This window comes from Microtus ochrogaster, linkage group LG4, assembly GCF_000317375.1.
Source record: "Microtus ochrogaster isolate Prairie Vole_2 linkage group LG4, MicOch1.0, whole genome shotgun sequence".
Lineage (NCBI taxonomy): Eukaryota > Metazoa > Chordata > Mammalia > Rodentia > Cricetidae > Microtus > Microtus ochrogaster.
The window spans coordinates 58,845,919-58,861,636 of record NC_022030.1 but is presented as its reverse complement, the minus strand read 5'-3'; the positions used below and the strand labels follow the sequence as shown (position 1 = coordinate 58,861,636).

At 45.5% G+C, this 15,718-nt stretch overlaps 1 protein-coding gene across 1 annotated transcript in view; it reads right to left on the bottom strand.

The window, feature by feature from the left end:
* Positions 1 to 15,718, bottom strand: part of Mreg (melanoregulin) — a 64,955-nt gene that overhangs the window by 28,697 nt on the left and 20,540 nt on the right. The window contains exon 2 of the mRNA XM_005361663.3: positions 15,206 to 15,365. Within this exon, the coding sequence (XP_005361720.1) occupies positions 15,206 to 15,365 (160 nt within the window). The remainder of the gene's footprint in view (positions 1 to 15,205; positions 15,366 to 15,718) is intronic.

Below are 15,718 nucleotides of genomic sequence, written 5' to 3'. Positions count from 1 at the left end.
AAGAAAAAAAAGAGCTGGGGTGTGACTTTTCCTCACCTGACACATAATTAAACTACAGGGCCTGCTTCTTAAATTACACAACCCCAGAAGAGTGACATGGCTTACTTCTGCGCTGAAAACAAAACTGCCATGCATAACCAGCACGGATGGAACAACAGGTATCCAGGAGCTCTCCCACCCCCACCAGAACTCATTGCCCACACAGGTGCGATCAAAGTCAGCAAATGAGCCCTGCGGCTCTCATGGAGAGCTCTTCAGAACCCTTGCATGATTCCACAACTGGGTCAAACTGACTCCAGCAAGTCCCAGTGTGTCAGTACCAGGGCTCTCAAGAGTTTCATGCAATTAAGAGCCAATTTCATTTATCCTAATAGGAGCAAGACCAACAGAGGGCAGGAGTCGGGGCAGGGATGTTTACAAGGCAGAGTGCGGCAAAGACAACAACAAAGCTCGGATGATGTGGCTGGCGTTGGAAGGTGACTGATGGCTTCCCGAGCTCTCAAACTAGTCCAGTTGGGAGGAATTCCACAAGCCTGCTCCCACCTCTCCTGAACACACACCTCCCCAACCCCTGTCCTTTCCCAGCGCACCTACAGCAAAGCAAAGCAAAAACAGTTTAAAATTTTATTTAAATAAAATCTACGCATACAAAGTAACACATTTGAAATGTATCCAAACAGTAAGAATGTAAGAAAACAATAAAGCCAAAAAGTAAATGTCTCCACTGTGTAGTATCATCTATATGCTTTTTTACTCAAGAGATAATCATACCTATCCATCTAGTAATCAGACAAAACTACGTTTCCCAGAAGTACCCATAAATCCCATCTCATGGCCAGTCAAGCTGCATACTACCTACTAGTTAGTATCGCTATTTGTGCTATTTGTTTTTTTGGTTTTTTTTTTTTTTTTTTTTTTTTTTTTTTTTTTTTTTTTTTTCTGGTTTTTCGAGACAGGGTTTCTCTGTGGTTTTGGAGCCTATCCTGGAACTAGCTCTGTAGACCAGGCTGGTCTCGAACTCACAGAGATCCGCCTGCCTCTGCCTACCAAGTGCTGGGATTAAAGGCGTGCACCACCACCACCCGGCTTTTTTTGATTTTTCAAGACAGGGTTTCTCCGTAGCTTTTGGTTCCTGTCCTGGAACTAGCTCTTGTAGACCAGGCTGGCCTCGAACTCACAGAGATCCACCTGCCTCTGCCTCCCGAGTGCTGGGATTAAAGGCCTGCGCCACCACCGCACGGCTGTGCTATTTGTGATATGATACACTAACCTGTACTTTCATTGGGTAGATTTACTTTGTAAAACAATGTGATCAGAGGCCAGGAAGATGACTTGGGGGCGTGGTTTAAAGTGCTTGCTGCACTTGCAGGAGGCCCTGTGTCTAGATCCTCATCACCACATACAAGCTGGGCATGGTGCGTCAAGGACCCCAGACATAAGTGAACAGACATAGGTAGAGTCTGGCCACTGAGCTCCAGGGATCCTGTATCTCTGTCTCCTCATTGCTGAGCTCACAGGCACACGCCATCCCGCCCAGCTTTTAAAATGGGAGCTGGGGCTCTGGATACGATCTTCAAGCGTGCATGAATAGCTCTTTCACCCACTGAGCCATCTTGCCAGTCCCCAGAATATTTGACCAAACACCTGTACATTGTAGCCCAGATACTTTGACACATAAATTAACGGGGGGCTGGAGAAATGGCTCAGTGGTTAAGAGCACTGGCTGCTCTTCCAGAGGTCCTGAGTTCAATTCCCAGCAACCACATGGTGGCTCACAACCATCTGATCTGATGTCCTCTTCTGGCATAAACTTGATAGAGCTGCCATATAAATAAAATAAATAAATCCTTGAAAAAAATTAACCATAATGAAAGAAGGAAAGAAGAAAGGGAAAATAAGGTACCCTGTCTCGAAAAACCAAAAAAAAAAAAAAAAAAGTGGATCTCTGAGTTCAAGGTTAATTTGGTCTACAGAGCAAGATCCAGAACAGACAGGGCTACACCAGAGAAACCACCTGGGGGGAGAGGGGACCAAACAAAAATAAATCAATAAATAAATGATAAAGTGGCCAGACACGCTGGTACACGCCTTTAATCCCAGGTCCACATAACAAGTTTCAGACCAGTCAAGGTTAGAAAATGTCAAAAAAAACAAACAAAATAAAATGAAGCACAAATGGGGAAGAGACCAGCAGCACTAATTCTAACATCAAACCTTCCCTATCATTTTTAACAAGATGAACTGATAAACAGACACAACAGGCAGAGCTCCTCTGGGACACGGAGGGAGACAGCGCCATATTGTCGCCGTTACCCTCCCTACAATATCCTAGACAGTCTTCAAGCAGCCGCCACACACTGGGGTTTTCTGAAGTTGGAACATGCCTCACATTGTTTTCCTGTAAAATTTTTTGTGCCTGTAAGTTAATCAGAACGGCCTGGTTATTTCCGCTTAAATTTATAACAATGACCAGAAGTATGCAGTTCTCGGCCCTGAGTTGACAGACAGACTGGTCTATCTATAATCAACACCGATCGAAGCCCATTTCTCCTCAGACATATTAAGAAAAGTCCATTAAGCTCTCTGTTTCTCTTACTCATTTTCTTCTTCTTTTTTTATTTTATTTATTTATTTATTATGTATACAATATTCTGTCTGTGTATATGTCTGCAGGCCAGAAGAGGGCACCAGACCTCATTACAGATGGTTGTGAGCAACCATGTGGTTGCCGGGAATTGAACTCAGAACCTTTGGAAGAGCAGGCAATGCTCTTAACCACTGAGCCATCTCTCCAGCCCCACTCATTTTCTTCTTGAAAGTAAACAGTTCATCCAGTCCTTCAGGCAGCTGTGAGAAGCCTCGCGTTGCACCCATGACGACAGCAGGCAGGCAGTAGAACTCTGAGGCCCTCAGTAGTTCTTGGGACAACCAAAGCTGATGCTAAGGTCACTGGAGACTTAGCTTGATGCCACCCCCCAGTGCTTCAGCTTGCTATTGGTTTGTTTGGTTGCTTAGTTGGTTTTTCAGAGACAGAGTTCTCTGTGTAGCCCTGGCTATCCTAGAACTCACTTGTAGACCAGGCTGGCCTTGAACTCACAGAGATTCACCTGCCTGTGCCTCTTGAGTGCTGAGATTAAAGTCATGGGGCATCACACTGTGCTGTGTGTCTGTTTTGAAAATAAGACTTTTACAACCGGTTTATAGCTTTACTTTCTTCTCAACTCCATCTGGCTTATGAAGAGACAAATCCTACCAGCCAATTGCTTTGTACCTGCCAATAAAGAAGTGGCCTTCCTTACCATGAACACTACATCACAGAGGCGTGGCAATCTGCTCCAGAGACCTGAAGCACTGGGTAAGGAGGAAGTTGGCAGTTTCTGCCCAGCTAGTCCAGCCTAATTCACAGAGCTGTCGGTACTTGTAAGTACACTAACCGCTTCCACAAACCTTCCTGCAGCTTCAGGAGACGGCAGCCAATGAGGTCAGAACCTCAAGAACGGTAGAACAGGCATGGTGACACAGGCCTTTTAATTCCAGTACTCGGAAGGCTGAGGCAGAAAGGTACCAAGTCCAAGGCCAGTGGAAACTACTTAAGGAGATTTCAGGCCAGTCTGGCCCAATGACATAAATTCAATCCCTGGGATTCACACACTGGAAGGCAAGAACCAATTCCTGAAAAGTTGTTCTACACACACACACACACACACACACACACACACACACACACACACACACACACACCATGCAAATAATAAAGTTAATAAAAGAAATCAAAGCAAAAATAAAGAACAGTAAGGGAAAGCGATCAAGCCATTATACCCTCCTCACACATGACCCTCCTCATCATGGGCCCAAGACACAGAATTCAGTTACAAAAAGCTCCCATTCCTCTGCCCTTTCCACTTCCTTAGGGGAGGGAGAGGCGGACAGAGGAAATCTCTGACACACTCCACCTCTTGGGCTACCTCCCAAATGCCAATACTGAGTGGGTTTGATTAGTGCACCGTGTCCACTACAACTACATGTATATAAAAACGGATCAATTTGGAAGCTGTGCAGTGCACTGTTGGTAGACTCGAAGGTTAAGGAGGTATCCAGCGTCCCTGGGGATTGAGAGAAGCTGGAAGTCTTGCACATCGCAGGTGGGGATAGGAAAGGGTACAGCTGCTATGGAAAATGGTACAGCAGTTCCTCACACACTAAACACATGTCTGAGCACATACTCTGACGGAAGCAAGACTCTAACAGATACGAGGGTACTTGTGTTCACGATATCACTCACAAAAGCCTAGAGGTGGAACAGAGAGCCTCATGTCACTGATGGCTGATGTGCTGGCAGAGAACATAAGTCTTCCTCAGATTTCAGAAAGAAAATCTTAATGCTTGCTACAGCACAGATGAAGACACTAGACTGAGTGAAATATCACAATCCCACATGCTATTCTTCAGGTACTGTCTATAAGTCCCTGGGGCCACAGACACACACACACACACACACACACACACACACACACACACGAGCGGCCAGGTTCCATCCACATAATGCTCTAACTGCCCTGGGCCATGCCCCCACCCTACAGAGTAAAAAGCCCAATCTCTGGACATGAAATCCCACCTATCTCCACCCTGGAAAGATCCACCCTGAGAAGTTCCATCCACTCCCAAGAAACTCTATATAAGCCCTTTATCCTGTTCAGTTTGCTGCTGTTTAGCAACCAAGAGGAGGCAACCACCTTCTGGGTTTTTCCCTCCCAATAAATCTCTTGTATGAGGTTTGCTGTATGGTGTGGCTTTGTGGTATTTCTTGGCTCTCAGCTGCCAGGATACCTTTCCATCAGGCTGTAATGCTTACACTGTCCACCCTGGTTTTTGATACACGGTTCCCTTGCTGGCCTGGAAGTCTGCTAGCAACTAACGAACTAGATTAGACTGGCTGGACGGCAAGCCCAGATGTCGCTTGTCCTCACCTCGTGCCAGGATTACAGGCATCTGCCACCACCTTTGACTTTTTCATTTCTTTTTCTTTCGGGGTGGAGAGATGGCTCAGTCCTTAAGAGTACTATCTGCTCCTCCAGAGGACCTGGGTTCAATTCCCAGTACCCACATGGCAGCTTACACCTTTCTGTAACTCCAGTTCCAAAGGACCTGACTCCCTCACACAGACACACATTAAAAACACAAGGCACATAAAATAAAATGAAGCATTGAAATTTTTCTTTCAATCAGAATAGATTGTCTAATTGCTTTCATTCTTTCAACTTTTAGGGGGTGGAGGTTGCATGTGACATACTGTGCATGTGAACAGGTACATGGATTCCCCTTGCATAAGGTGCTAAAAGCAGACAAATGTATAGAGCTTATTTATAGAAAGGGGCTGAGGGACGAAGAAAATTCGCAGTCATTTAATGGGAACAGAGTTAAAGATCTTTTGGAGGCTGACGGTGGAACAGTTCAAAGACGATGGATGTCCTTACTGCTGCTACACAGACTACTCAAGGAAGTTTAAAAATGAGCTGGAGGGGCTGGAGAGATGGTTCAGAGGTTAAGAGCATTGCCTGCTCTTCCAAAGGTCCTGAGTTCAATTCCCAGCAACCACATGTAATCTGTAATGAGGTCTGGTGCTCTCTTCTGGCCTGCAGGCATACACGCAGACAGAATATTGTATACATAATAAATAAATAAATATTTTTTAAAAATTAAAAAAAATGAACTGGAGATAGATAAGTCAGTGTCTTAGTGAGGGTTTCTATTGCTGAAGAGACACTATGACCACAGCAACCCTTTTTTTTTTTTTTTTTTGGTTTTTCGAGACAGGGTTTCTCTGTGGCTTTGGAGCCTGTCCTGGAACTAGCTCTTGTAGACCAGGCTAGCCTCGAACTCAGAGATACACCTGCCTCCACCTCCCGAGTGCTGGAATTAAAGGCGTGCAACACCACCACCTGGCAATCATGGCAACTTTTTTTTTAAATATTTATTTATTTATTATGTATACAATGTTCTGCCTGTGTTTATGCCTGCAGGCCAGAAGAGGGCACCAGACCTCATTACAGATGGTTGTGAGCCACCATGTGGTTGCTGGGAATTGAACTCAGGACCTTTGGAAGAGCAGGCAATGCTCTTAACTGCTGAGCCATCTCTCCAGCCCATCATGGCAACTCTTTTTTTTTTTATTTTTTTTTTTTTATTATTTTCGAGACAGGGTTTCTCCATAGCTTTTTTGGTTCCTGTCCTGGAACTAGCTCTTGTAGACCAGGCTGTCCTCAAACTCACAGAGATCCGCCTGTCTCTGCCTCCCAAGTGCTGGGATTAAAGGCATGCGCCACCACCGCCCGGCCATGGCAACTCTTATAAAGGAAAACATTTAATTGGGGCTGGCTTATAGTTCTGAGGTTGAGTCCGATGTCATCATGGCAGGAAACATGGCGGCATGCAGGCAGACATGGTCCTGGAGAGGTAGCTGAGAGTTTTACATCTAGAACCCCAGGGAAGAGACTGCCACAGTAGGCCTGGCTTAAACATCTGAGACCTCAAAGTCCACCCCCTAGTGATACACTTCATCCAACAAGGCCACACCTACTCTAACAAGGCCACACTTACTAATAGTGCCACTCCCTATGAGCCTATGGGGCCATTTTCTTTCAAACCACTTCAGTGGATAAAATGTCTGTTTGTGGGGCAAGCATAAGGACCTGAGCTCAGCCTCCAGAACCAATGTAAACAAAGGACGCAGGCTGATGAGAAGTCTCAGTAGTAAAGGTGTTTGCTGCCAAACCTAAGGACCCCTGTTCAATCCCAAACTCACTCCAACAAGCTGTCCTGGAACTTCCACAAGAGCTCTGTTTTAAACACGACACAACATCTGGATATAACAGTGCATGCCTATGGTATCAGCACTCAGAAGGCAGAGGAGCAGGAGAACCAACTCCTACAAGTTGCCCTCCCCACATGCATGGTAGGCACATGTGGCACCCCCCCCCCAGAAAAAAGGATAAGGAAATGAAAGAAAATAATTGTAGGCCAGGAATGATGGCAGGTGCTTGTAATCCTGGCGCTGGGTGAGTGGGCACAGGTGGGTCCTAGAGCTTGCGATCCAGCCAGTCTAGACTAGTAAGTTCCACACCAGCGACAGCCCTGTATCAAAAAACAAGGTGGACAGTGTAATGGTTTCAGCCACATAAGGCTGATACTTCCTGGTTCTAGGGATCATGCAGGTGCAGACAAGCCCTCAGGCAGAAGTGCCTAATGACCCCCCCATGTTAAAGGGCCCCCACATGATCCACATATGACTTAGCTAAGCCCTTGCGCACATGCGTGACCCACCCCATCCCACCCCACCTGTCATCTGTGTATGACGTAGCCACGTCAACCCCCTGTGTGCATGCGCTAAGCTTTTAAAAGCTGGATGCACCATCTCCCCCTCTCTCTGCACGCTGACTTCCCAGACCTGGGCACGCCCCCTCTAATAAACTCCTAAGCGGGTTTGTTGTGAGTTCCGTGTTTCCTTCTCACCATGCATGCACCAGGTAATTTCAAACAGAACCTGGAGAATAGCACCTGGGGTTGTCCTTTGTCCACGGGCACACTCGAACAAATTACATACACACAAGCACACGTACACATTTAAAAAGAAAACAATAACTAAATGGTAAGTTTCATCTTCTGTATATTTTACCACAATTTATAAAAAAAAAAAAAAAGCAAAAAAAGAAAAAGAAAGGTGGTCTATGTCTCAGCTTCTCCAGGGAAGTCTCAAATTATAGTTTTGGCCAGATATACGAGACGTCAGCAAACAGCCTCTTTCCTCCTAGTTAAGACTTGGTGACTTAGAAACAAATAGTATAGTCACCCTAAGGTTGAAGAACACGGTGACAAGACAACTCTTACCTCCAAGCCGCGTGACTCCGAAGCCCACGATCTTCACACTACTGCACCTAACGGGGTCCTGCCCCCCCCACTTGCCCGTGGTTGACAAGGCTCACATAGACAGACATGTAAGGTAAAAAATGTCGGGTATGCTAATGTTGGCCTCTGGAAAGAGCTACCCTGTTTAAAAGGGCAGATAAGCAGAATGACCTAGTACAGTTCAGGGGACTATACTAGCCAGAATATGCCACCGAAGGCGTGTCACCAGTGTCACCCACCATCACCAAAGTTGTCACTCTGATTCTCCTGTATAAAGTCTGCCCCTGAAAACAAACACACGAAGTCTCCACTGTCTTCTGAAGGCAGTAAGTCAGTATTTTCTCAGGCAACTTTGGCTTTAACCAAAAAGCAGCCAAAGAGGTTTTCCCAAACTTATTGGAGAGCCCAGAAGAGTGTTTTTGTTTGTTTGGTTGGTTGGTTGGTTTCTTTCGAGACAGGGTTTCTCTGTGTAGCCCTAGCTATCCTGTGACTCACTCTGTAGACAGAACTGGCTTCAAATTCAGAGATCCACCTGCCTCTGCCTCCCAAGTGCTGGGATTAAAGGCATGTGCCACCACACCCAGCCCAGAAGAGTGTGTCTAGTCAGACAGATTTGTGGGTCACAGACCTGAGCTGGGACCCCAGTAACTCCACTCATTTCCTCCAACCCCTTGAGGTGACTCCGCTTCCTAGGCATACCGGTTGAAACTCCTCCTCCCTAAGCTCCCGAGAACTCAGTACTCATCAGGGCAGCATGCCACACACACAGCACTTAGCACCCAGTACAGTACTTCACCAACACATACCTAGAACACAGGGCAAGACCCCTGGCTCCTCAGATCCTATGCTTCTTGAACTCCCCTCTAAGTCACCTAAACCCAAATGGTTCCTAGCAAAGTAAACTAAAGAGCAGGTGCATTTGGGACCGAGGCGGGGCTCAGTTTTGGAGCAGTTGCACAAGGCCTGTCGGAACGCGGACGGAAGGATGACGCATGGTGAACAATGCCTTAAGGAACCGTGAGAGAGGCTCCAGGAAGAAAGGCAGAGGACCTTTGACCTCAGGTGCATTTTGTTCTTGGACGTGATTTCGTGTCTCCTGTGTTCAATTTGTAAGACATGTTTATTCATGTTGAATGTCAGAACATAGCTATAGAACCCAATCTAGTCAGTGGACCCTGAAACAAGATACGGGGCCTTCTGCCTTGCTTTCGTGCTTTCCATGAAATAGTACTTGCTAGGCAATTGAGTTAAGATTGGTCTGTCCTGAGAAAGTTCTGGGAAAGGGCTACTTTGTCAATGTTTAGTATGTGCTTACTGGCATTCTTTTTTTAAATTATATGTTTTTCTGAACTCAAACAACCTTCCTTGAATCACTGCCTTGTTACCTTTGTGTATAAAAGCGCACTGAAACTGGAGTAAGGCTGCCTACAGCAGTAGACTGTAGTCTGCCCCATTCTTTCAGGCCCTCAAATCCCCAGTCCAGCAGACAAGATCTGCTCAGGACTGCAGAAAAGTTGACAAGGGCCCAGGTTGAGCCCCAGCACTTCAGACAAACAAACAAACAAAAGAATTCCATGATTCGATTATTTGGTTCTCCAACCAAAAGGTATCTGGGAGAAGCCAGAGTTATCTGGAGAACTGCTCAAACTTTCACTGTTATTTTGCTCCTTCTGGGTTGCGGTGAGCTTGCAGCCCTATCTCCAACACTAGTCAAGGTTGGCCCCTTTGTAGGCAATCAGGTAGCCGCAAAAGGGTGACGTTTGCCCAACTCTGGAGACCTGCTGGGGTGGTAAGGCAGAACACGCTAGAACATCCAAGTCTCCAGGTGCTTCAACGATCCCCATGTGGGTGGTCGGTGACCAGTTCAGCCCGTCATTTCTTTCTCCCTGCAAATATCCAATCAACTTCACTCTGCAGTTTCTTTTCAGATTAAGGACATGATCTCCTGAGTGCATAATCCAGCACTAGAAATAGCTCCAAGAAAGGCCAGATACTATTTTAAACATTACAAAGCCTATGTGCTATGCCCGGTAACACAATACCAGAATCTAGTCCTTACTTGAAAGTAAGCACAGAATATCAAAAATTCATTAAAACTTAAAAAGTACTTAAAAGGATCTCCTGAGAAAATTGGGAGTATGGGGTGGGGGGGATCAGAAAAGGTAGAAAGGGAGGAAGAGAGAAGAAGGGGAGGGAGAAGAAGAACTAGAAGGAACAGGATGGTAGAAATGGAGGAGGGACAGAGACGGACAGCAAGGAAAGAGATACTTTGACGGAGGGAACCATTAAGGGCTAGCAAGAAACCTGGCACTAGAGAAGTTCCCAGGAATCCACAAGGATGTTCCCAGCTAAGACCCTAAGCAATAGTGGAGTGTCTGAAATGCCCTGTGGTCAGATTGATGACTCTCTTAAATGTCACCATAGAACCTACATCCAGCAACTGATGGAAGCAGATGCGGAGAACCACAGTGGAGCATTGGGCTGAGCTCCCAAAGTCCAGTCGAAGAGAGGGAGGAGTGAGGATACGAGCAGAGAGGTCAAGACCATGATGGGGACACTCACTGAAACAGCTTACCTGAGCTAATGGGAGTCTTCCAACTCCGGCCTGCCAGCAAGGGAACCAGCACAGGACCACACTAGTCCCTCTGAATGTGGGTGACAGCTGTATGGCTGGAGTAGACTGCAGGGCCACTGGCAGAGACCAGGATTTATCCCCACTGCTTGATCTGGCCTTTTGGAACCCATTCTCTTTGGAGGGATACCTTGCTGAGCCTAGATATAGCGGGGAGGGCCTTGGTCCTGCCTCAAAACAATGTGCTAGGGCTGTTCTTCCAAACGTCCTGAGTTCAATCCCTAGCAACCATATGGTGGCTCACAACCATCTGTAATGGGGTCTTCTGGCCTGCAGACATACATGGAAGGAATGCTGTATACACAATAAATAAATAAATATTTAAAAACAACAACAACAAAAAAAAAAAAAACAATGTGCTAGACTTTGTTGACTCCCCCTGGGAAGCCTGATGGATGGGGGGTGAGATGGGGAGTGGGAGGGAAGGGAAGGTGGAGGGAGCAGGAGGAAGGGAAGGGAGTGGGAAATGGATTTGGCATGCAAAATGAGAAAAGATAGGTTTTTTTGTAAAATAAAAAAGTACTTAAAAGTGTTGATGAGAATGATCTGACATTTAGCATGTATTTTCTTAACCCAAAGTGTCAAATCTGAACTGGGGACACAGGTCAGTGGCAGAACACGTGCCTCACAAGTTCCAGATCCTGGGCTTCCTCCCAGCACCGAAGAATTAAGTAGCAAGTCCCCAGAGAGCTACTGGTGGAACCTGGCAAATGGTGAGTAGCGTCAGTCACCATGGAAAATCAAAAGCTGAGAAACATGTCCTGAAATGTGGTCAGGGCCCCTCAGTTGGCATGGTGCTCCACCCACTCATAAAATGCCTTTTTTTTTTTTTTTTTGGTTTTTGAGACAGAGTTTCTCTGTGGTTTTGGAGCCTGTCCTGGAACTAGCTCTGTAGACCAGGCTGGTCTCGAACTCACAGAGATCTGCCTGCCTCTGTCTCCCGAGTGCTGGGATTAAAGGCATGCGCCACCACTGGAAAATGCCTTTCTTACCCACTGGCTTCACCAAACCATATGCAGGCTGTGGGCAGACTTCATCAATGCTCTCTGAACACGGATCTAGATTCATCGCCGGTGGTGTGTGTTCCTTCCACATTATTTATTGTGTCTTGGGGCTCATAAAGCTCAGATTCAAATCCTGACTTTAAACTTAACAGGTATGTGGCCTTGGGTAAATTGTTTAAAGTGGAAACAAAAACAATTGCTTGCTCCATTGAGTTCTTACAAGGGCATCCTGAGACACAAAATTGAAAAGACTAGTGGTAAACACTGTTCATTATTGTTATCTTGGACAAATCAGAGTACTTACTGATTTTACTTTTTATAAACGAATAAATCAATTGCTTCAATAATAAACCACAAACATTCATGAAGCTCCTTAGAACCGAGCACTATATGAAGCAGAAGCAGTTCAATGAGCCTCTAAGGGCAACGATTGCCTGACCTGAGGATGCGACAGTTTGCTCATTCTCAGTCAGACAGAAAGCAAGCACTTCTCAGCATCCTTCAAGGAACCGCTTTTTCACTCCCTGCAGGGCGGTCAGTGTGTCGTTTCTTCTGCTCAGAGTCTGGTTTCCATCAACGCTTGAGGGCTTGCATGAAAGCAAGTGAATTCTGTCTGTGAGATTCAAATGATGTTACTTTTCACATTTTTGGCACTGCCAGTTAAGTTGGGAGCCTTTTCTTCATTGCTTATCTTCTCTTCTTCATGCCTTTCCATGTGGAGTAAGTCGGTCTTAACTATATGCAGTTCTCCTACAGTAGCTCAGGCTCCGTGCAGAGACTGCAGCTAGCACACACACTGTCCTAGAATTATTTTTCATTATTCAGAGGATGCTAAATATGAATGCTCCCGGGTCTTCTGTACTGATGTTACTCAAGGAGAGACACTGTTCAGCTCCCTTAACATACTGTTTGAATCTCCAAACAATACATTTAAAAATTATCTAGCATTCCTTTTATTAGGTGGAATTTTATTTTTAAAGCCCAAATCGTCTGTTTTATTAACACCTGTACCGAAGCTATCCTTCCTGAAAGAGGAAACAGCATAGTAATAAGTACAGAATTTGACTTAAAATACCAGCTTACCAGCTTTCTAGCTCATCTTAAAACACAATGGTGAGTCCATTGTGCCATCAGGCTGGACAAAGGGATAATTACAGTAGAGTGGGCTCCATTCTAAATGTCCTCATGTATCAGCAATCTGCTAACATTTGGGTTAGCTGGCAAGTTTCCTAGTATGAGGGTTTTTTTTTTAATCTGGCTATTTTATAATGAAAATGTAGATTTGTCAGTTTCACTGTAAAAAGCAAAAGTTCTAACATTTTTGGGCCCACATTCTCTGCATGGCAATAACTGTCTGGAGCTCAGCAACTGAGCCCGTGGAGACAGCACGAGTCCCTAATACCATCCAGGGTGCTGGGGGGGGGGGGACACTACATCATTCACTGATGTCCCTTTCGACCTAATCCCTGGGGCGATCTCAGATCCCAACCTCCGTTCTGTACCCTCAGGTGTTCTTCCTAGATCCCAATTAAATTGTTTTGTTTTATATGTATGAGTGCTTTGCCCGCATGTATGTACATGCACCATGTGGGTGCCTGGTGCCCATGGAGGCCGGAAGACACCACCAGATTCCCTGGAACTAGAGTTACAAGTGGTGGTGAACCGCCATGTGGGTGCTGGGAATTGAACCATGTGGGTGCTAGAAGAGCAACCAGGGCTGTTAACCGCTGAGCCAACCCTCCAGCTCCATTTTAAATGTATAGGCTGTGATGCAGGAATACAATTCCTGAGAAAGACACATCTCACCTAGGTGTCAAATGCAGCATGGCTTCTAATAGCAAAAAAGGAATTAAATATGTACTGGCTGAATAAACAGTAGAAAAAATCCACGCACCAGAATACCAGAAAGCCTCCAAATGCAATAAAGAAAATGTGAGCATACAGAAATAGAAATGTGTCCAGAACACATGAAGCAGAAAAAAAAAAAAACAAGGTGCAGAAGACTATGTGATCTACAGTCCAATCTGTGAAAAATGAATAATTCATACGCTTTCATTTCACCTGTTGAAAGATACAGCCATCTTTTATTAATCATATTACTTTTTTGCATTTTTCTAAAGAACGGGAAGCTCTGTGAACAGATATCCAAAGCTTCTCATGTATGGTAACCATCAAATCTTCATGTTATTTACCTAGTTATCTTTCTTAGTGATATTCTCTGAGAGTCAAGCTTGACATCACTTCTTGAGCAAGAAGAAGAAAAAGACAAAAAACAAGCAAACAAGAAAAAACTCCAGATGGCCCTCGGCCATCCATACCTGGCTCGCTTCGGAAGCTGCGCTTGGGGAGTGTTCTGCGGCACCTGTTGCCTCTTCTATTGTCATTTCAGGCACACATAGAAGATGGCACAAGAGTCCCTCCCAGGAGGGCCGCAGGGCTCAGCTGCAGACAACCACCTCCTGGGATCCGCTACAGGAAGCTCTTGCCAGGGAACTACCTGTATCCAGCCCAACTCTAACCAAAGGCAACCAAACCACACCAAAACCAAGACACCAGAACACATGCACTTCTAAAGCCACCCGTAAAAGCTGGGCAAGGTGATGCAAAGGCAGGCAGATCTCTGTGAGCCCCGGGCTAGCCTGGTCTACACAGTGATTACCTAGTCAGCCTAGGCTAGGCTGTGAGACCCTGTATCAAAGCACAAATCAAAACTATCTGAACTATCTGACTGTGGCTTGTTGAACAACTGGAAAGATAAGAGATGAACGGGTTAAGACTTCAAGTCATCCTCACTGTTCTCCAACAGCACTGCCTTACATGCAGTCTGTACTATAAGTTAAAAATGAGTCCTGTCAAGGGGGCAAGCAAGTCGATCAACACTAACCATGACTAACAAGTACTAGTGCACACTGCTAAGATACTTTTCTTTCATGTCACACAACTGACTCAGTACTGAGTCAGTAGAGTCCCTACCACAAGGCCGCACGAGGCAGGAACAAGAACTCAAGACCAGCCGAACCACCCGACCGTGTAGTCCTGCTCATTCTTTCCTTTCAGCTGGTCTTCTTTTGTTTTGTTTTTTGAGACAGGGTCGTTAGCTCTGTATGTGTGGGCATGTATGAGCACACTCACCATAGCGTGTGTGTCTGTAAGTCAGAGAGCCACCTCTGGCATCGGTCCCTGCTTCTACCTTGCTTGAAACAAGGTTTTTCTTGCTCATCACTGTGTATTCCAGGCTGGCTGGTGCATGGGCTTCTGGTAATTCTCCTGCCTCCAGTGGGGGCGTACTACGATTATAGTGGGAATGCAGCTATGGATTCCAACACAGGACCACAGGCTTGTGCAGTAAGCACTTGACCCCCGAGTCACCTCTCCACCCTTCCACCTTACCTTTTGAGACAGGACCTCTCAGTGAACCTGGAACGCACTGAGTCAATAGACTGACCCAGGGATTCTCCTGTGTCTCAGCCTCTCCAGCACTGAGATGACAGGGATGTCCTGCCATACCCAGTTTTTTTTCTATGAGTTCTAGGGTATCGAACTCGGGTCTTCATGTTCGCACAAGAGGCTCTGTACTGGCAGAGCCAAGCTCCACCCCGGCCCTACAATAGCAATTTCTTACCACCTGCTTTCGGCTGTACATAGTAACATCTCAGAAAGTGCTTACCTCTGAGTCTTTAGGCTGCTGATTACGAATAACTATCAGATTATACAAGATCCTGTCATCGTCTGCCTCTGTGTGGGACACATCATGAGGCATACTCCATAAATTCTTTTCATCATCCCTCTCCAGAGTTGCTCCAAATGAGGAATACAGATTGTTACCACTGCGAAAGAAAGAAAGAAAGCATATGAATTTTGTTAAATGCATGTATTATATTATATCTTATATTTGTATTTTAGAATATAAATAGAAACACAAATTACAACAAAAAGAACCTAAGTTATTTTTCATAATTAAGCATAAACACAATACAATTAACAAAATTAAACTCTTTTTGTTGTTGTTTTGTTGTTATTTCTTTGTTTTGTATTTTGAGACAGGGTTTCTCTGTGTAGCCTTGGTTGTCCTAGAACTAGCTCCATAAATCAGGCTAGCCTTGAACTCAAAGATTCACCTGCCACTTTAAAAATAGCCTAAACATGCCGGGCGGTGGTGGCGCACGCCTTTAATCCCAGC